The 20,990-nt window shown below is 38.9% G+C and overlaps 1 protein-coding gene and 1 long non-coding RNA gene across 2 annotated transcripts; both read left to right on the top strand.

Annotated features, from left to right (window-relative positions):
- The first annotated feature begins 17,778 nt into the window (after positions 1–17,778).
- LOC119911970 (ladderlectin-like) lies at positions 17,779–19,363 on the top strand. The gene is made up of 6 exons (XM_038730942.1): positions 17,779–17,791; positions 18,382–18,497; positions 18,601–18,697; positions 18,829–18,879; positions 19,007–19,116; positions 19,202–19,363. The coding sequence occupies exons 1-6, from the start codon at positions 17,779–17,781 to the stop codon at positions 19,361–19,363; spliced, it is 549 nt and encodes a 182-aa protein (XP_038586870.1).
- Positions 19,364–19,438: 75 nt separating this feature from the next.
- Positions 19,439–20,204, top strand: LOC119912321. Its single transcript, XR_005446128.1, has 2 exons — positions 19,439–19,543; positions 19,904–20,204. It is a non-coding gene; the product is annotated as an uncharacterized LOC119912321 (long non-coding RNA).
- The last annotated feature ends 786 nt before the right edge of the window (positions 20,205–20,990 follow it).

The raw sequence follows: 20,990 nt of genomic DNA, 5'->3' as shown, positions 1-20,990 counted from the left end.
GGTCTGATGCACAACAGGTATATTATTTGTCATTTACCTAATGTGTAAATAATTATTGTCTTTTAAACGTTCAATATTCTCTTCTGTGCTCAAGGAGTCACTGTGGTTCTGGAGTGACGGAACGCCTTTCCACTTTACTCAGTGGTGTCCTGGACAGCCTGATAACGCTGGTGGTCGTCAGAACTGTCTTGGTTTTAATTTTAGAGGTAAATAATATAATAATATTATAATATAATATAATAAATAACATTTTCAATGTGAGCTCAGTGTATAATTGGTGTAAACTGGACAGGATGAATATTAAAGAAAAGGCTGGTGAATTACAATTTGAAAATCTTTGGCTTCATGAAGTCACTTGTAGTTACAAATGATGCATTGCATCCTAACCTACAGCAAGTACACAATTGATTATCAGGTTTATTTGTAACCTATTAAAGTAGTCATAAAATCATGGTGTTGTGATGACAACAGTCAGGAGTAAGAGTTATCTGTCTACATAATGATGCTGCATTCAAAAGTTTCAGGTTTGCTGTCTGACTGCTGTGTTTTTGGTTCTTATAGACTCGAAATGCTGGGATGACTTTGCTTGTGAAGTTCAGCACCCATCTGTTTGTGTCAGAGAGGAATGATAAAAGCACAAACACTGATCAATTTGTGGCTGTGAGGAAACTCCACCAGTCTCATATTTGACCTGAAGGCTCTAAATCTCATTTCACATCTTTATTTCTTCTCTATCGCTGTAACGCTACTAAAGAAACGAAGCAACAAGTGACATAAACAGCAGCTGGATTGTCTCTGTCTCTTTAATTTGAGCAGACTGAATGTGTAATGAAAAGAAAGCTTTTAACACAACTTTATTCTGCAGAGTGAACTGTTTTTTCTTTTCTTATGCAAAATTAGTAATAAGTCTCAAGCATTGAAACAAGCTGGTCTGTGTTATATCTCCTGTTTCTACGGGTAAAATCTTCCTTGACCTCAAAGAGCTTCACCTATAATACTGTTAAATAATACTGAACATTATAGTTGTTGGTAGCACCCAGTGAAAATGTCCATCCAATAAACCTAATGAGAGATGGTACAAAAGGGATGTGATCGCAGGATTAGATCTTCATATTGAAAGTTTTTGAAAGTGTCCGACAGCAGTTGGTTTAGTTTAACCCTCCTGTTGTGTTTTGGGCAAAATAAATCAATAAATATATCCACAAGCGGCAATGGTGCAACATTTGACATTTTCAGAGGAGAAGAACAGATGCAGATGACTTAAGAGATCAAAGTGATGAAAGAATTTGGACTTTTTCAGATAATTCGAGAAACGCAAATTTGATTTTTGCAGCATCACCTTGAAATCAGAGAGTGTCACTATATGTATTTCACCCCCATTGTCAGCAAGTCTGACTTGGTCACCTGGGGTCTCATTTATAAAACTGTGCATAGAATCCTCACTAAAAGTGTTCGTGCACCCAAAAGCCAAAAATGGTGGACGCCAAAAAATATTCAGACTTATAAAACCGAGTGTATGAGTTAAAAGAAATATGACTGTGAGTTGTTATAAATGACAATAACGTTTGACAATGACGGTTGGCTTGATAAGGAAACGGACATGTGATGAAACTATGCTCTCATGTTTGCTCGACTGACGCATTAAAAACGGCATCAATTTAAATATATTTGTCCTCCTGTTCACCTTATTAATGAGAATAAATTTCAATGCATGCAAGTAGGACTATTAACTGTCCAACATATTTGAGGCGTTCTTTTGCAGAAACAGAATCTCCGTTTGTGTTATTATCCTCAGTCATGGTTTTTATTGTGCGTCGCAAATTATCTTAAATTATGTTTTGTTATTGCCCACTTCAGGGAAAATCAATCAAAGGAGTGTCTGATTATTTAGAAAGGCTTTAAGACTATACTACTCAGAGGTAACATTTCGATATATTTTACACAATAGTAGGCCTATTCATTTCAAACAGTTTCATCCTTCTTTTTTCATTCTTCTGCTACAAGTTTGTTTTTTATAGATCACAACCTTTGCTTGGGAAGTGGCGTATCACGTTTCCAGCCCTGTTTTGTACATACGCACCGTTTATAAATTGGACCCCTGGGGCCTCATGTATAAAAGACTGTGCAGCTTTCATACTGAAAGATGGCGTACTCACAGAATTTGAAGTACCATATGCACAAGTATAAAACCAGGCGTACGCCAGGACCTGCGCACCTTTATACATCCCAGCCAACGTGAAATTGAGCGCACATGCACGAGCTACATACCCCGCCTTGGCTCCTCCCATAAATTACTACGCAAATGCCCATAAATACGCCAGCGTCACCTCCTAAGGTCCAAAGAACAACGGTCAATCCTGCTGCTAAACAGTGAACAGTGATGGTGCGTAAGAGAAACTTCAGTGAGTGTGAGCTCGAGGTGCTGATCAATGAAGTGGAGGCGAGAAGAAAAATTTTATTTGATGGTTGAAACTCTTTGAACAGCTCTAGGGAATCTGAATCGAAGTATTAGCCCGTCATCATCATGGGCCAGGAAATATTCACTCTCTAATCCTTACACCCGCGTTTTCCTCTGCAGAGCCATTGCGCAGCGTTACGGTGCTTTCAGACCAAACGCAAATTTAATCCTCACGACGCTTTCCTCGCATGAGTACATTCGCTGCAAGTGTTCACACACAACGCGAGAAGGCGATTAGAACCCGTGAAAATTCACGCAGTGTTTAGATTTTTACAGCCATCATACAGGCTTCACACCTCGCCTAAATGATGGCTTCAGTCAGTGGTCTCCCCCACCCAGGCAGATCATTTGAAGATTGAGGTTTGACAGGTGAACACATTTTTAATGTCGGTTTTGTTATGTTTTTATTTGCATCATGAGGACTGATGATGAGCATGGAGAGTAGCGATTATGGGAGAGCTGTCCCTGGCTATATTTCCAGACATTTTCTAATTAACACAGTCCATATGTGCAGGTGGTGAAGATGTGCCGGGTGTGTCGAGGTGAGAATGCAGATCTGTTTGAGTGCCAGCGCGGCGTCTCAGTGCGCCTGGAAGCACAGTCTGTTCACTGCAGCGATTTTACACAGAAAACTAAACTGAAAACTAAAGAGTGATATATGCACAGAGGGTCTGGGTATCTCTGGATAATCCGTAATTCGTTTGTAATTCTAAAACGAAAATACCGTTTACCTGTTTTTTGTTTGAGTGTGTGCCTAATTATAATTAAAATAACGTTTTTAGTAGGTTATAAAACTAAACTAAATCTGGGTGTGGGAAAAATACACTTTAATTAACTGAAATAAAAACAATAACTAATAAAATAATACCTGTTAGGCTGATAGGGAGAATTAAACATTTGTAAGACCATTGGTGACCTGTAACTTCAGATTAAGACAATTGAACTAATGTTATATGTAGTATATGTATTTTTATTTTCCTTTGCATTTTTCTTCAGTGTAATATATTTATTATATTAGTTAAGTAGATTAAATATTTTTAATGCAGCCTGTAGTTCTCATTAGTTATGTAGGCCTACTTATGTGTGAAACCTGGTGAGCATTAAAGGAAAAACTTGAGGGGAAATCTGCTGTTTACTTGGCCATCCTATCTGTTTCTTGGAGGCTGAGTGTAATATGTGATGATAACTGGATCGAGTTAATGTTCCTGATCATTTGGTAGGTTATGTGTTTGTTGCAATTTGTTTTCAAAAGAGGGACATAATTAGGTTTTTGATCGACTACTTCATTGAGATCTGCACAGTAACTGCAGTGGAAACGCTATTTTGAAACATTTGGTGAGTTTTGGCACTTTGAAGTTCACTGACAGAGCCAGACAAAAGTTTGCGGAGGGTCCGCACATTTTCACTGCAGCTCAAGAGTTTACGCCACCGCCCGCACATTCTCACGTCACGTTCATTTTTATACATCCCATGTGCACGTGAAAACCAGCGTACGTAACCTTTTTGTGCCTAGACAGCGGCAGATTTGAATACTGGAACTTCAGATCTCCAGAGTAGGTGACACACTGACTAAGCCACTAATGAGAGGCGGTTTCGATACACCTTCTCACAAGTTGAGGTAATGACATATTATGTGCCAGACCTGGAGAGTTTTGTCAGTTTGAACTTAAAACGCTTACAACAGTCGAGATGTTCGTGAGAAAATTCGGGAAAAAATCACACATCATGCTGCTGGTTTTGGGTGTGTTGTTAATTATTTTGGTTGCATTGTATCCAACACTAAAAAAACGTTGTGCATACTGTACAAGTTATAGAAAAATACTGAACATAACACAATGTGAATCTGGTTGGACAAAAACTTAAATTTTAAATACCATGTTGATTATCTTACAAAGAACTTGAAATTCACATTGGGTTTTCTGTACAGGCTAAAGTCCTGTTTCTCCATGGCTCTCTTCACTTGCACAGGCTTGAACATTGGTATATTTTAATTTATAAGATAATTATAGGTGAACTTCCAAATTATTTAAACAGGACATTTTTAACTTTTCAAAGCCGTCATAATCTCAGGTCACATAACTGGCTACAGTTCAAAGTGCCTGCTATCAGAACAGAGGCTGGAAAGCTAAGCCTGTTCTATTATGGCCCCTGGTCTTGGAATGATGTGCAGACCAAGCTCAAACTTTAATCCATCATCTCTCTCAATGATTTTAAACAAAGAATAAAGGAGGTGGTCACTGCTAACTGCAGCTGCTTTGCCAATTCTGTTACCACTTAACTCCTTATTAAATCTATGACCTAATAATGTTGTTTTTGTGAACAGTACTATGTAGGGTATTATGTAATACCTAAATGTTTGTGTTGTTGTGCTGTGTCTCGGTGTTGTACAAATTGTTGTTGTGGAGACTTCTTTTGCTGTGTTTTCTGTTGTTGTGTGATTGGTTTCTTATTGTTGCTTGGTTATATATTTGATCCTGCTCACTTGTAAAAGAGATTTTAACCTCAATGTGACTTTCCTAGTTAAATAAAGGTTCAGAAGAAGACATATCAGCGGATGAGCTGAAAAAGTTTGGTTACAATAGGTTTAGTCAATTTTGATTTGTCTGGGACGAGTTCGCAAAAATAGGTTTCAGAGAAAAGTCACATAGTTTGACATTTTTAGAGCAGAAGACCATTGGATGCCATGTTTTAAACCTCACAAGCTTTATAACATGGCATTGTCAATGTGTTAAAGGTTTTCTGGGACAGCTTTGAAGTTCATATGTCCAACCTGCTAGCAGTAGTAGTATGTAGCTGCAGTACCAGAGGCTGCGGTTTCAGTTTTAATCAATTTACTTGGCTGGCTACCTAGCTATGTTACTCTTGACAGCCTCCCGAAGCCAGTTACCCTTACCACAACCACCACTGAGTCTGTGCCTAATCCTAACTTACTGATTATATGCATGTCGACCAGTTAACCCTACAGCTGCGCACACCGGCCTCACGACCGACTTGCTAGCAGACAGGGTTAACCTCCTTTGTGTTGATGTGCATTACCACAACCACTCCACTAGATGGCGCTGTCGCAGAAAAACTACTGTCCTAGAACCAGTCTCAGGATTGTGAGGGTCCTGCAACTGCTGCCTCCGGTACTGCAGCTATATAATATTGGCTAGGAGTAGTACATAACAGTGTAAAACGTCAAATATTAACAATGTAATTTCATGTTGCCAGCAGGTGGCTGGTTAATGTTAGGAAAAGATCATGGTTTGGGTTAAAATAACTACATACGTCAGTTAACACATAAATTACTTACGTCACTTACGTCAATTTACATAACTTGCCTAAATAACAATAATTAATGTTGACTTTTTGTTTCACACAGGACACGATCCCTGGTCTCCTTGTTCAAAATCAGGGTTCTGGCCCTCCATCCACCCCAACCACCTTCTTACTCAGTCTTTTCTGTTAAATATCATATATCTACCTTTACCGTCAAAAACTGACGCTACAGGACTTCCCCCACTATGTTGAACTATGACGGTAAAGGGATCCCCAGTGCGTTACCAACTGACGACAATGGGCTTTGACCATGCGTGCTTATGAGCTGTTTGCAGAGGAAGCAGGAAGGGCAGGCAGGCTAAGAGAGGAATCAGCTGAGCTGTCAGCTGATGTGCTGGGATTGTGAGCTGAGATTTACTCTGTTGCCTGCCTGAACTAACGCTATGCTTGATATTGCCAGTCCTTGCCTGGAAAGCATAAGAGCTGACAGACGGACGAGTGGTTCGAACTCCATTTAAGGAGTAGCTGTGTTCAGTGGAGCCCTGATCTTCGCTCTGACCCAGACAGAAACAGAAAAAAACTTACACAGTGAGAAATGAATAGATAATTCAGTGACATATAAGAGAGCGAGATTGGACAGAGTGAAGGAAAGGATATGGATCTCGCGCCTAAAGATTAGCAGAACTTCTATCCACTTGTAAACTTAGAAGTGGATCCAGAGGGGGACTGAATCAAAGAGGCTCGCACACAGACGTGTCCTGGTTTTAGTGTTGTGGGAGTTCCAGCTGATAAGTTAGGTTTGCAGTGCTTTAGCCTGGGTGACCTTACCGAATTCAGTAGACCCATAACTTCTGTTTTGATGCAAGGAACAGACTAGCTAGAGCTCATATGGGGAAGTGTAAAGCAAGGACTGAGTGTGAAACTACTCCAGGAATACCCTCACCAGTTGTGAAATTCATGACAAAAAAAAATGAAAGGAGCTAAATTTGTGCGCCCTGAATGTGCTTTAATAATAATAATAATACATTACAGAATACATTTCAAGGAGGCAATACAAAAAATCAAAACAAGACACAATGTAAAGATTAAGATAAAATAGAATAGAGAAAAACATTTAAAAAAGAAATAAAAGTAAGCAGTTCATCATGAAGCCGGTGGAAGGTGGAGTTATGTGGGGCAGGCCTTTCGAAATAAGTGAGTTTTGAGCGAAGTTTTAAAGGAGGATAGGGACTCAGTCATATAGATGAGTAGAGGGAGGGAGTTCCAAAGGTGAGGTTCACAATAGCTGAAGGCTCTTAACCCCATAGTGGTTATGCGGGGAGAAGGAATGGACAGTAGTGAGGAAGAAGAGGATCGGAGTGTTCGGGATGGGGTGTAAGGCTGAAGGAGTTCAGAGAGATAAGGAGGAGCAAGATTATGGAGAGCTTTGAAGGTGAGGAGTAGAATTTTAAAATCAATACGGTATTTGAAAGGGAGCCAGTGCAGTTGTTTTAGAAGTGGAGTAATGTGTTCAGACTGGGGTTCTGGTAATAATACGGGCAGCAGAGTTTTGGACCAGTTGGAGTTTATGAATGGACTTGTGAGATGGACCAGAGAGAAGGGAGTTACAGTAATCAATACGGGAAGTGACAAGAGTGTGGATGAGAGTAGCAGTGTTATGGTGTGTAAGTGAAGGACGAAGGCGATTGTTGGTGCGTAAGTGGAAATAAGCAGACCGGGTAAGATTATTAATGTGTTTTTCAAAAGAAAGTGTGCTGTTGAGGATAACACCAAGACTCTTGACGTGGGGGGAGCACAGTGGAATTGTCAATGAGTAGAGCAAAGATTGGACATTTTGCTAGGGTGGATTTGGAACCAACAAGGAAAATTTCAGTTTTATCACTGTTTAGTTTGAGGAAGTTTTGAGTGAACCAGGTTTTAAGCAGGTTTTAAGCAGTCAGTTAGAGAAGACGAGGGAGGGAACAAAGACGTAGGTTTGGTGGACAAGTAGAGTTGGGTGTCATCGGCTTAGCAGTGAAATTGGATATTATATTTCCTGAGAATAGAACCAAGGGGAAGTAGATAAATTATAAAAAGGAGGGGACCCAGGACCGATCCCTGGGGAACACCACTGGTGACTGGGGAGGGTTGTGATCGAACATTTTTAAGTTGCACAAACCGAGTGCGGCCAGATAGGTATGATGTGAACCAGTTCAGTGATGTGTTGATGATACCAATGGAGGCTAGGATAATGAATGTTGAGGAGTTTGTTTAGTCCATCATTATACTGCGAAACCAGATCACTGGTGTTGGCTGATTTATCTAAGGTGAGATTGTTAATTCCAGTAGAGAGGGCAGGTACAACAATGTTCCTGATGTTTCGAAATGAGATGGAGCGGAGTGGATTCGTTTTGGGTAGTGGCAAGTTGACATGAAAAGAAATGTACTTATGGTCAGAGATGGGCATGTCAGATGCAGTGTATTAAAAGGGGTTAGACCACAGAAACAGATGAGATCTAAAATGTGTCCTTTGTTATGAGTGGGAAAATCAACATACTGTTGTAGTCCAAAGCTGTCCAGTGCTGAGGAGAAATCCTTTTTGAGAGTGTTGCTACTATTGTCCATATGAATATTAAAACCCAGAATAATGACATTGGGGGCCATGGGGCAAATGGATGTTAAAAAGGAATTAAAATCAGTTAAAAAATTGCAAGACTTGGGTGGGCGATAGATAATGGCTAATATGGTAGGGTCTGGCCCATTGATTTGCCAGACTATGGATTCAAATGAATTGGAGGCAGGGATGCTGACAGACCTCTTCTGAAAAAGCCCAACCTTGATCCAGATATTTTAGCAAACTATAGACCTATATCTAACCTTTAGCAGTTGCTAAACAGCTGTGTGACTTTCTACAGAGCAATAGTTTATTTGAGAATTTTCAGTCAGGATTTAGAGCTCATCATAGCACAGAGACAGCACTGGTGAAAATTACTAATGACCTCCTAATTACATCAGATGCAGATAATACTGTTATATCTATCGATCAAACCAGATGAAACTAATCAGTTAGCTAAACTTCAGATGTGACTTCAGGATGTTAAAACCTGGATGACCTGTCATTTTCTAATGTTAAACTCAGATTAAACTTAAGTTATTATTCTGGGGCCCAAGCACCTCCGTGCTTTATCTAAAGATATAGTTTCCCTGGCCTCCAGCACCACTGTCCTTGTCTCTGTCGTCTAGTGCTAGCTGAAGGTGGGAATTGTTGGGTTTCTGTAAATAATATCACAGAGTACGGTCTAGACCTGCTCTATATGAAAAGTGTTCTGAGATAACTGTTGTGAATTGGCGCTATATGAATAAAACTGAATTGAATTGAACTTTTTCAGGGAGCAGGTGACTCTACTGACTCTGTCAGTACTTTAAAGGAAATAAAGATGATATCAGAGTTCATAGTTGAGCATAAGTTAGGTTTCATTTTTACCACTATTTATTCAGTGATGTTGCCACCCAACAATGCCCTGATTCAGTTTCAAGTGTTGAACAAAGCTCATGTGACAGCAGCCCAAAACAAACACAGTCAAAATAAACTCTGTTATCTCCTAATAGAAAATATTTGCCCACAAATTAAGAGAAGGAGGTATGATCCATGCTCCGTAAGTCATTTATTATTTCATTTTCAATGACCCTATAACGATGCAACAGTCAGGAGCAGCAGACACAGTGAGCTGTTAGATAAAGAGCTGCAGGCGACAGGCTGCACACCTCCACCATCTCAGCCAGGTAAACAACTCCTTTCACTTTGGCTGTTTGCAGACTCATGCTTAGTGCAGCATGAAGTCAGATCGTGACTGCTCACATAATTATGGAAAATACCAAATACTGCCCGACAATAGTTTATTTAGCTGCCCCAGACAGCTGTGCCCTGTGGTATTAAAAGGCATCTGCTGTTAGCACCAGTAACTACAGGTGTCTCATGCACAATTAAAAAAACGGTTAATTAATGCCAATCAGAGTTATATTTACAATGACTGATGATTTTAACCATCACTCCTCAGTGAACAGCCTCCTTGGCTGCAGTATGAGAGCATTTTCTAGTTTAGTAGGCCTATGTAGATTTATCATTATGGATTTAGGCCTAACATGTTTTTAGGAGTCTATTCACACTGTTATAAGCTAATGAAAACGTTCTCTTGCGAAAGTTGAAAATATTAAATAGTGACTGGCAATCCTTTCTGAAATTCTGGCCCCCCACAGTGTTTGCTTGGAAACATTTGTGTTGAGTATATAATATAATAAAATAAAATCAGACACAAACTACAGAATAGACAACACTAATATACACACTATGAACAAAACAATATAGACATATTGACAAATAGTGCAGTAATCAGAGTGCAAAGGATGCAAGAGTAAACTATTCTTATTATGTATGTGTAGAAGGTGGATATGATAAACAGGTACACATACACATACACAGTGTGATGGAGCATAGTGCAAAGGATGCTGGAAAAAATCTATATAATAATAATAATAATAAATAAATAATAATAAATATAATAATAAAATAAAGACCTACTATGACCTTATGACCTGAGGTAGGTGTATTGGTATACAGTATATACAATATGACATAGTATGAACATAGAATGAACCCACGTTATTTATCTGGTCGGCCAGGTGTATTAACGCCTCACTAACGCAGGCCTGAGGTGGAATGTAAACAGCGACCAGAACAAACGAGGAAAACTCCCGTGGTGAATAAAAAGGTTTAAAGTTTATAAATAATGTCTCTCGTTTATACAGAAACAGAGTCAACAGAGGGCAGCAGATCTGCAGAAGTCCGAGTTAGTTCTGTTGAGGAGCCTGCTCGTTTTCCATTGCGCCGTTTCCGAAGGATCCCAAACAGAACTGCTGCTCCTCCAGCTAAGTTAGGATAGTTCCAGGGTCACTAAAGAGTGGTTGAATAGTCTGAGCAGTTGAAATACCAATGTTTAAGAGCTCTTCTCTGGTAAAAGTTACCAGAGAGGGATGGCAGAAAACAGTGTTAATTAACAAAAACACAAAAAGCACTACGGAGCGTAATCCCGAGGTGGCCATCTGCGGGGCCATCTTGGCAACTGTTAAATCATACTGAACATTATAATTGTTGGGAGCACCAAGTGAAAATATCTATCCAGTAAAACCTAATGAGAGATCAAGAACAATGTAGCTACTTCTGAGATTGAGTAGTTTTATTGTGTACTTTTACTTTTTAAACTAGTGATCTAGTAAAATAGTAAAATCTGTAATTTTACTTTTCCCGAAATAGCCTTTGTTTTGTTTAAAGTATTGTACTTCGGCTAAAACAAGGCTGAATTTGGGCTGTCAGTGAAAAGGTAATAGACATCTAACCATAGACCTAAAATAGTCTTCAATACAATAGTCTAAAATGTCACATACCTCACAAGCTGCATGGCTGATAACTACATGAAAACAATTTGGTCTGAAACAGGGCTATAGTCAAGCTGTTGATATTAGACCACTGATAAAGACGGTGTCTGCCCCCCGACCATCAAAATTATTTAAATCAAAGGTAAGCAGAAGAGGAGCTGTGAAAAAAATAATCAGATTATGATATTGATTTATTTGGTCTTACTGAAACCTGGCTGGGTGATGGAGAATATGTTAGCCTAAATGAATCCACCCCTCCCAGTCATATTAATACTCACATTCCTCGAGGCACAGGCCGAGGAGGTGGAGTTGCAGCTATCTTCGACTCTAGCCTACTAATCAGCTCTAAACCTAAACTGAAATTATAACTCATTTGAAAGCCTTGTTCTTGGTCTTTTGCACCCAAGTTGGAAATCACTGCAACCAGTTCTTTTCATTATTGTGTACCGAGCACCTGGTCCGTACTTTGAATTCTTATCTGAATTTGCAGAGTTTTTGTCAACTTTAGTCCTTAAAACGGACAAAGTTATTATTGTAGGGGATTTTAATATTCATGTGGACGTTGAGAATGACAGCTTTAGTACTGAGTTTATCTCTCTGTTAGATCCCATTGGCTTCTCTCAGAGTGTTCATGAACCGACTCACTGTTTTAACCACACCCTCGACCTTGTTTTGGTATATAGTATTGAAATTGAACATTTAATAGTTTTCCCACAGAATCCCTCTTTATCCGACTACTGTTTGATAACTTTTGAGTTTGTATTGCTGAACTACACGCGATGTCACCTGTGGTGTTGAGTCTGGAGATGCAGTAACTGAACCAGCGGTGAGTAAGAAATACACTGCTCAAAAAAATAAAGGGAACACCTAAACAACACAATGTAACTCCAAGTCAATCACACTCCTGTGAAATCAAACTGTCCACTTAGGAAGCAACACTGATTGACAATCAATTTCACATGCTGTTGTGCAAATGGAAAAGACAACAGGTGGAAATTATAGGCAATTAGCAAGACACCCCCAATAAAGCAGTGGTTCTGCAGGTGGTGACCGCAGACCACTTCTCAGTTCCTATGCTTCCTGGCTGATGTTTTGGTCACTTTTGAATGCTGACGGTGCTTTCACTCTAGTGGTAGCATGAGACGGAGTCTACAACCCACACAAGTGGCTCAGGTAGTGCAGCTCATCCAGGATGGCACATCAATGCGAGCTGTGGCAAGAAGGTTTGCTGTGTCTGTCAGCGTAGTGTCCAGAGTATGGAGGCGCTACCAGGAGACAGGCCAGTACATCAGGAGACTTGGAGGAGGCCGTAGGAGGGCAACAACCCAGCAGCAGGACCGCTACCTCCGCCTTTGTGGAAGAACAAGGAGAAGCAGGAGGAGCACTGCCAGAGCCCTGCAAAATGACCTCCAGCAGGCCACAGATGTGCATGTGTCTGCTCAAACGGTCAGAAACAGACTCCGTGAGGGTGGTATGAGGGCCCGATGTCCACAGGTGGGGGGTTGTGCTTACAGGCAATGACAATGCTAGACCTCATGTGGCTGGAGTGTGTCAGCAGTTCCTGCAAGAGGAAGTCATTGATGCTATGGACTGGCCCGCCCATTCCCCAGACCTGAATCCAATGGAGCACATCTGGGATATCATGTCTCGTTGCACCACAGACTGGCCAGTAGTTGGCGGATGCTTTAGTCCAGGTCTGGGAGGAGATCCCTCAGGAGACCATCTTCCGCCTCATCAGGAGCATGCCCAGGCGTTGTAGGGAGGTCATCCAAGCACGTGGAGGCCACACACACTACTGAGCCTCATTTTGACATCAAAGTTGGATCGGCCTGTAGTGTGGTTTTCCACTTTGATTTGGAGTGTGACTCCAAATCCAGACCTCCATGGGTTGATAAATTTGATTTCCATTGATAATTTTTGTGTGATTTTGTTGTCAGCACATTAAACTATGTAAAGAAAGAAAGATTTTATTCATTCAGATCTAGGATGTGTTATTTAAGTGTTCCCTTTATTTTTTATGTCATTTGTTAAGCTATGAGGTTCCCATGTAAACTATCAATGGAGACTATCAACCAGACAAATCTTGACAGTTATTAAGCCAAAATGTATGCTTTTGTTAAATATGATTATTCTATTAAACCACGTTTTATGTGTGGTAGTGGAGTCATTTTAAAGTTGACTTTACTGTAGTTAACCAGTAACAACTATTTGTGTTGTTGTTGTTTCTTTTATGGCCTAAAGCAGTGAAGACAAGGCAGCATGCTGTGTTCACCACTCACAGGAGGACGAAAAGAAGAAGACATATATATTTGTGGACAGCTTCATCCTGGAGTTCACTGTTATTGTCTACAATGAATGAACAATAAAAAAAACAACAACATGCTATTCAATATAGTTTTCCCTCATAAAAAAACAGACATTTCCACCGTAAATTGGAGCAGAAAATGTTTCCAGAATGCAGGAAATTACGAGTTTAATGCTTAAAGTCTTCTGGGGGAGTACCCAGACCTCCAGCACATATATTTCACCATCATTGCTTCATCTAAATAGTGCTATATTTTTGTCTTGTTCTCGTGCATCTTCACGCCACAAGATCCGGCCTTTCGAACCTCAATTTTCAGAGTTTCAAACCTTTTTTTCACACATTTGCACACCAGTTTTCAGATCACCATTTACAAGGTTTCAAACCTGGAAAACACTGGAAAATTTGAAACTCTGAAAAATTGTTCTGAAGAAGGAAAACTCAAAAACAACATAATGTTTGCAGAGATTATTGAATTTTTTTTTACATTTTGCAAGCTTGCAAATCTTAGTTTTCGAACTTAAAAAACTTTTTTTTGTAAGATTTTGAGTTTTCAAACACTTAGTTTCAACCTTTCAGAACTTCATTTTCAGTTTTGAATCAAGACAGGATATTAATCCCATACAAATTGATCATCTTGTTTATAGTGCTGCAGGCTCGCTGCGAATGACACTCGACTGTAGCCCCTCTAAAAAAGAAAATACTAAAACAAAAAGACGGTTAGCTCCATGGTATAATACTGAAACTCGCAAATTAAAGCAAATATCGCGGAAACTTGAGAGGAATTGGTGTTCCACCAAACTGGAAAATTCTTGTTTAATTTTCTTAAAACTTATAGGAAGGCCCTCCGTAATGCCTGAGCACAACTACTCGTGATTAATAGAGGAAAATAGGAACAACCCCAGGTTTCTTTTCAGCACTGTAGCCAGGCTGACAGAGAGTCACAGCTCTATTGAAACAAGTATTCCCATAGCTCTCAATAGTTACAACTTCACAAGCTTCTTTAATGATAAAATTCTAACTATTAGAAACAAAATTCACCAAGACCTGCCCTGAACTGGCACCGACTTATCTCTAAACTCAGGAACCTTAGAAACAGCTGTAAAACCAGATATATAGACTGTTTAGACTGTTTTGCTTCCCTCAATCTTTACCAACTAACTTCAATAATTTCTTCATCTAAACCATCAACCTGCCTCTTAGACCCCATCCCGACAAGGCTGCTTAAAGAAGTTTTACCCTTAGTCAGTACTTCTATACTAGATATGATCAATCTATCTTGAACAACAGGCTATGTACCACAGTACTTTAAAGTAGCTGTAATTAAACCTCTTCTGAAAAAGCCCAAACTTGATCCGGATGTTTTAGCCAACTATAGACCTATATCTAACCTTCCATTTCTCTCTAAAGCAGTTGCTTAACAGCTGTGTGACTTTCTACAGAGCAATAGTTTATTTGAGGATTTTCAGTCAGGATTTAGAGCTCATCATAGCACAGAGACAGCACTGGTGAAAATTACTAATGACCTCCTTATTGCATCAGACAAAGGACTTGCCATTGTCATTTCATTGGCATTAAAGGAACTGCTCTAAGCTGGTTTAAGTCCTATTTATCAGATCGATTTCAGTTTGTACATGTTAACGATGAGTCCTCCATTCATGCCAAAGTTCCTCAAGGATCTGTCCTCGGACCAAACCTCTTCACTTTATATATGCTTCCTTTAGGCAATATTATCAGGAAATGTTCCATAAGCTTTCATTGTTATGCAGATGATACTCAGTTATATCTATCGATCAAGCCAGATGAAACTAATCCTGAACCCAAACTGGAACCTGGTTCCACAGGAGAGGAGCTTGATAGCTGAACGCTCTGGCTACTAGTCTACTTTTGGAGACTCTAGGAACCACAAGTGACCCTGCATTCTGGGAGCGCAGTGCTCTGGTGGGGTAGTAAGGTACTATGAGCTCTTTAAGATAAGATGATACCTGACCATTGAGAGCTTTGTAGGTAAGAAGAATGATCTTAAATTCTATTCTGGATTTTACAGGAAGCCAATGCTGAGAAGCTAAAACAGAAGAAATATGATCTCTTTTCCTGGTTCCTGTCAGAACACGTGTTGCAGCATTCTGGATCAGCTGAAGAGTCTTAATGGACTTTTTTCGAGCAGCCTGATAATAAGGAATTGCAGTGATCCAGCCTAGAAGTAACAAATGCATGGACTAGTTTTTCTGCATCATTTTTAGACAGGATGTTCCTGATTTTCGCAATATTATGTAGGTGAAAAAAGGCGATCCTTGAAATTTGCTTAATGTGAGACTTAAATGACATGTCCTGATCAAAGATAACTCCAAGATTCCTCACAGTGGTGCTGGAGGCCAGGGCGATGCCATCAAGGTAAACTATATCTTTGGATAATGCGTCACAGAGGTGCTTAGGCCCCAGAACAATAACTTCAGTTTTCTCTGAGTTTAACATTAGAAAATTACAGGTCAGGTTTTAACATCCTGAAGGCACATTTGAAGTTAAGCTAACTGATTAGTTTCATCTGGCTTGATCGATAGATATAACTGAGTATCATCTGCATAACAATGAAAGCTTATGGAATATTTCCTGATAATATTGCCTAAAGGAAGCATATATAAAGTGAAGAGGATTGGTCCGAGGACAGATCCTTGTGGAACTCCATGACTAACGAGTGGAGACTGCGAGCCAGGCCTTCTTGTCCAACATCTGTGCCTGACCTCAGCGCTTTAGGAGGAATGGTCAAAAATTCCCATGAACACACTTCTAAATCTTGTGGACAGCCTTCCTAGAAGAGTAATAGCTGCAAAGGGTGGGCCAACTCTATATTAAACCCTACGGATTAAGAATGGGATGTCATTAACCTTCATGTGCATGTACAGGCAGGCAACAATAAACTATAATATAGTGTAAGTGTAGTTCTAATCCAGTAACAAAAGATGTGCGTGCAAATATTTTGCAAGCACAATTTACGCATACCCTGGGGGCCAAGCCCCCCCTGTCTTTCAATCCTAGTGACGTCCCTGGTGCACTCTATAAACTCTTAATATTTTGTCCTAATAGTGTGTTTGCTAATATTCAGTGATGGTTAACTCAAGTACTGTCCTTAAGTAAAAATTAAATGTATTTGTACTTTACTTGTGTATTTTCTTTTCATGTACTTCTACTCCACTAAATCTCAGAGGGAAATATTGTACTTTTTACTTCACTACATTTGTCTAACAGTTTCAGTAACTTTACAAAGTAAAATTTTTACACACAAAATATGAAGAGTTTAAAAAATGTGATATATGATTGTATAATCCTACTTCAGTAGTATAGTAATACTAATCAAATGATATAATATATATTAGTATAACAGTCACAGGGGACATATTTCTTTCTACATTGAGTACATTTTCCCAATTTTACTTACATATTTTTACTTAACATTTTAAATATACAGTGCTTTTTTTGTGAGTATTTTTAAGTGAGGCATTAATATTTTTAATAAAGCAAAGGATATAAATAAATTATCCATCAATATGCTAATGTTTGTGTTTGTACAATAGGCTGTTTATGGTTTTGTGTAAGACCATTATTTATCCACTGTTGGCGTCATCCAACAACGCCCTGATATAGTTCCACATGTTGAACAAGGCTCATGTGACAGCAGCCCAAAACAAACACTACAAAGTAAATTCTGTTATCTCCTAATTGAAAATATTTGTCTACTGCTATAAAATTGTAAGAACACGAGACAGAACAGCACACCAGCCTTTAGAGCATAATTTACATGGTATGAAGAATAAAATACTGGTTTGTGTGTTTGTTGACTAGAGTGTAGCAAACATGAATCTGAAATATATTTCCAAACACCTGTATCCTTAACAGAATTACAGTTCACCCAGCTAACAGCCATTACAGGGTCAAGAAGTAATTCCTTCTGATGAATCCTACTATACTTTTTTAGGAATTGAGAAGGGTAGCACTGCATTAAAAAAATGACAGATAAAGAGCATTTGAAAATCCATTGTGTTAAACCATGTTTGACATCTTCATCCCTTCTGTAGTGTAACCAAAAGGCAGCTCATTAAAAAATAAAGACATAAAGACAGGTAAGTTCGCAAACATACACACTATCATATATCCTTCTGATGTTTGGTCAGTACAATATATATCCGTGTCAGCTGCGGAGCTACTGCTGTAACAGTAAAACATCCAGCACAGGAGTCAGTCAGAGCTTTTTATATCTCTACAGAACTAATAGTAGCGACACTGGAGGCTAATATTCTTAAAATACAAAGGAGTAAACGACATGTGAACTAGTGAAGAGTGATAAAAGATGATAACTGTCGGTAACTGATTGGATCAACTCAAAGAAAAAGATATTCAGAGGGAATCACATCTCTAAAACACATTCAACTCCTTACATTTTGAAATGCAGGTACATTTTTACGATACCATTTTTAGATCTTGGTCATTTGTAACTACATCTTTTAACTGTATGAAGGACTATAGTCATCAGACATCTGCATCTTGTGTTATCAGACAAATCAAAGCAGAACAAGCCTTAGTGATAGCTCACTTCACTCACTTCCTGTGCTCTGTCTCTCAGAGTTGTACTGAACACAGGCTTTACATTTAAACATAATAATAATAATATAATAATTAAAGTGATGGATGCTCTGCAAAATGCTCACTACATAAATATCAGTGAATTGAAACAATGCCAATGTCAAATACGTCATTTGATAGTTTGAGTTCCACTTCAAAATGATCTAGTATGTTTCTTTTGTGATCATATTTCACAGCTCTGGTGGTTACAAACATTGTGCAAACAAAACTTTAAGCTGGACATGGTGCCTGTAAATGTGTATTCTGGTTGTGTGTTTTGTCTTTAGTTTCTGGTTTTGTGAGGTGGCAAGATAATTGATTGCATCCTCAGTTCCTGGCAAGATCCGTCATGAACTGTATAAGAGTTTCTCTGGTTCAGCAGCTCCAGACAGGACAACTGAAGCTACAGACGCTGAGAAGGAAGAAGAGAAGATCGTTCTGCAGCAGGTTTGCTCACAAACTGTCATTATAGGTTGACCTGACTGCCACTACAGGTGGTCTCTTCCCTAGAGAAGTATTACTAACATGTCCCTGTCTGTCTTTATTAAAGGTTATCATCATCTTCAACATCTGCATCATCTCCACCATGAAGACGCTGACTCTGTCTGCACTTCTTTGTGCCATGATGGCTCTGACCAGAGCTGCTGGTGAGTATTACTCCATATGTGAGTGAGTGTGAAAGAGAGACAGCTTATGTTCATGTGTAATTAAATGTATTCATAAATAAACAATGTAAACAGCAGACAACTTAAATCAGTATCTATGTCAAACTGTGCAGTTCTTCCAGACGCAGAGGCTGGAAACTGGACCAACTCGTTCAGTCCAACAGGTCAGTCGGTACTTTATAAGAATTATATTAAAGTACAATTTGTCATGATGTTCTCCTGTAAACAAACAGAAATACTGCATTTATCTACTGCTAATGTAGACTCACTGTCCACTCTTTTGTATGACAGAAGAGAATCATGTTGTCAAGAGGTCCACATCATGTCCAAAAGATTGGACTCCTTTTGACGGTCGATGTTATCTCTTCGTTCAACAACCCATGATTTGGGCTGTGGCTGAGGTAATGGGGATTATCTTTATTCAGTGAACCTTCCACACAATGTTTGTTCTGTTCACTACTTTCTACACTTCTTCCTCCTCTGTAGAGAAACTGTCACTCTTTGGGTGGAAACCTCGCATCTGTTCAAAACTCCAAGGAGTCCGGTGTGATTCAGGCGGTGATGACATTGAGCAACACTCAAAATCAAGTAATAGCTTGGCTTGGAGGGTCTGATGGACAACAGGTATATTATTTGTCATTTACATAATGTGCAAAAGTTATTTGATTAAATAATTATTGTCTTTTAAACGTTCAATATTCTCTTCTGTGCTCAAGGAGTCACTGTGGTTCTGGAGTGACGGAACGCCTTTCCACTTTACTCAGTGGTGTCCTGGACAGCCTGATAACGCTGGTGGTCGTCAGAACTGTATTGGTTTTAATTTTAGAGGTAAATAATAAAACATTATTTTCAATGAGAGCTCAGTGTATAATTGTTGTAAACTGGACAGGATGAATATCAAAGAAAAGGCTGGTGAATTACAATTTTAATATTTTTTGCACTTGTAGTTACAAATACATGGTATTACATCCTAACCTACAAAATGTACACGATTGATTTTGAGATTTATTAGTAACCTATTAATGTAGTCATAGAAACTGTGGTGTTGTAATGACAACAATAAAGAGTAACTGTGAGTGATGATGTTCAAACGGACAATATATCCCAGGATGAATGATCTGTCTACATAATGCTTCATTCAACAGTTTCAGGTTTGCTGTCTGACTGCTGTATTTTTGGTTCTTATAGACTCGAAATGCTGGGATGACCTCTATTGTGATTGGCAGTTCCCATCTATCTGTGTCAGAGAGGAATGATAAAAGCATGTGTTTGTGTATCTGAGAGGAAATTCGTCTCTCTCCAGCCACCAGTCTCATATTTGACCTGAATTCTCTTTATCTCGATTTACATCTTTATTTCTTCTCTATCGCTGTAACGCTACTTAAGGAAAGAAGCGACAAGTGACATAAACAGCAGCTGGATTGTCTCTGTCTCTTTAATACGAGCAGACTGAATGTGTAATGAAAAGAAAGCTTTTAGCACAACTTTATTCTGCAGAGTGAACTGTTCTTTCTTGTCTTATGCAAAATTAAAAGCCTCAAGCATTGAAACAAGCTGGTCAGTATTATATCTCTTGTTTGTGTGAGTTTAATTGGCCTAGAACTTTAGCTTTAATACTGTTAAATAATACTGAACATTATAATTGTTGGGAGCACCTAGAGAAAATGTCCATCCTATAGAACCTAAAGAGAGATTTTACACGAGCGATGTGATTCAAACCTCAAATGGATCTTTCTATTCAAAGTTTTCGAGTGTCCGACAGCATTTGGTTTAGTTTAACCCTCCTGTTGTGTTCTGGGCAATATATATAAATGACTGAAGTATATTTCATCTAATTGAGCAAAGGCTTTATGTATTCCTCCACACTGTGCATTTCAATACATCAAATTTATGATGACCACTTTAATTGATTTTTAATGGTTTTATTTAAACTCATCTCTGGTGTTCCAAGAAAAATTTACCTGCCATCGTAAATTGATATGAGAGACTATATCATATTTAAACAGCAGATGGAAAACTTCCCCATACACCCCCACACCCCCACCATCTATCTGATTTTTTTTTTTTAAATGTTCATTTGGAAATAAGTTGTCATGAATAAAATCACATCATTCAGGTTTTGAATGGGACAAATATTTTTTTAAGATGATTTCAAAACAGTGTGCTGGTTAAACAGATCCCAGTCTATGATACATATTATTTTGACTGTAGACCAGATGAAATGTAAGTTGTACTTCTTCTACTTAAAAACTCGTATTACAGTCTCCTCCAAAAG

Source organism: Micropterus salmoides, unplaced genomic scaffold (assembly GCF_014851395.1).
Source record: "Micropterus salmoides isolate LMB-PRFRI ecotype aquatic unplaced genomic scaffold, ASM1485139v1 Ms_hic_scaffold_2, whole genome shotgun sequence".
NCBI lineage: Eukaryota > Metazoa > Chordata > Actinopteri > Centrarchiformes > Centrarchidae > Micropterus > Micropterus salmoides.
Note: the sequence above shows the minus strand (reverse complement) of the source record. Positions and strands in the feature narration are given on the sequence as shown.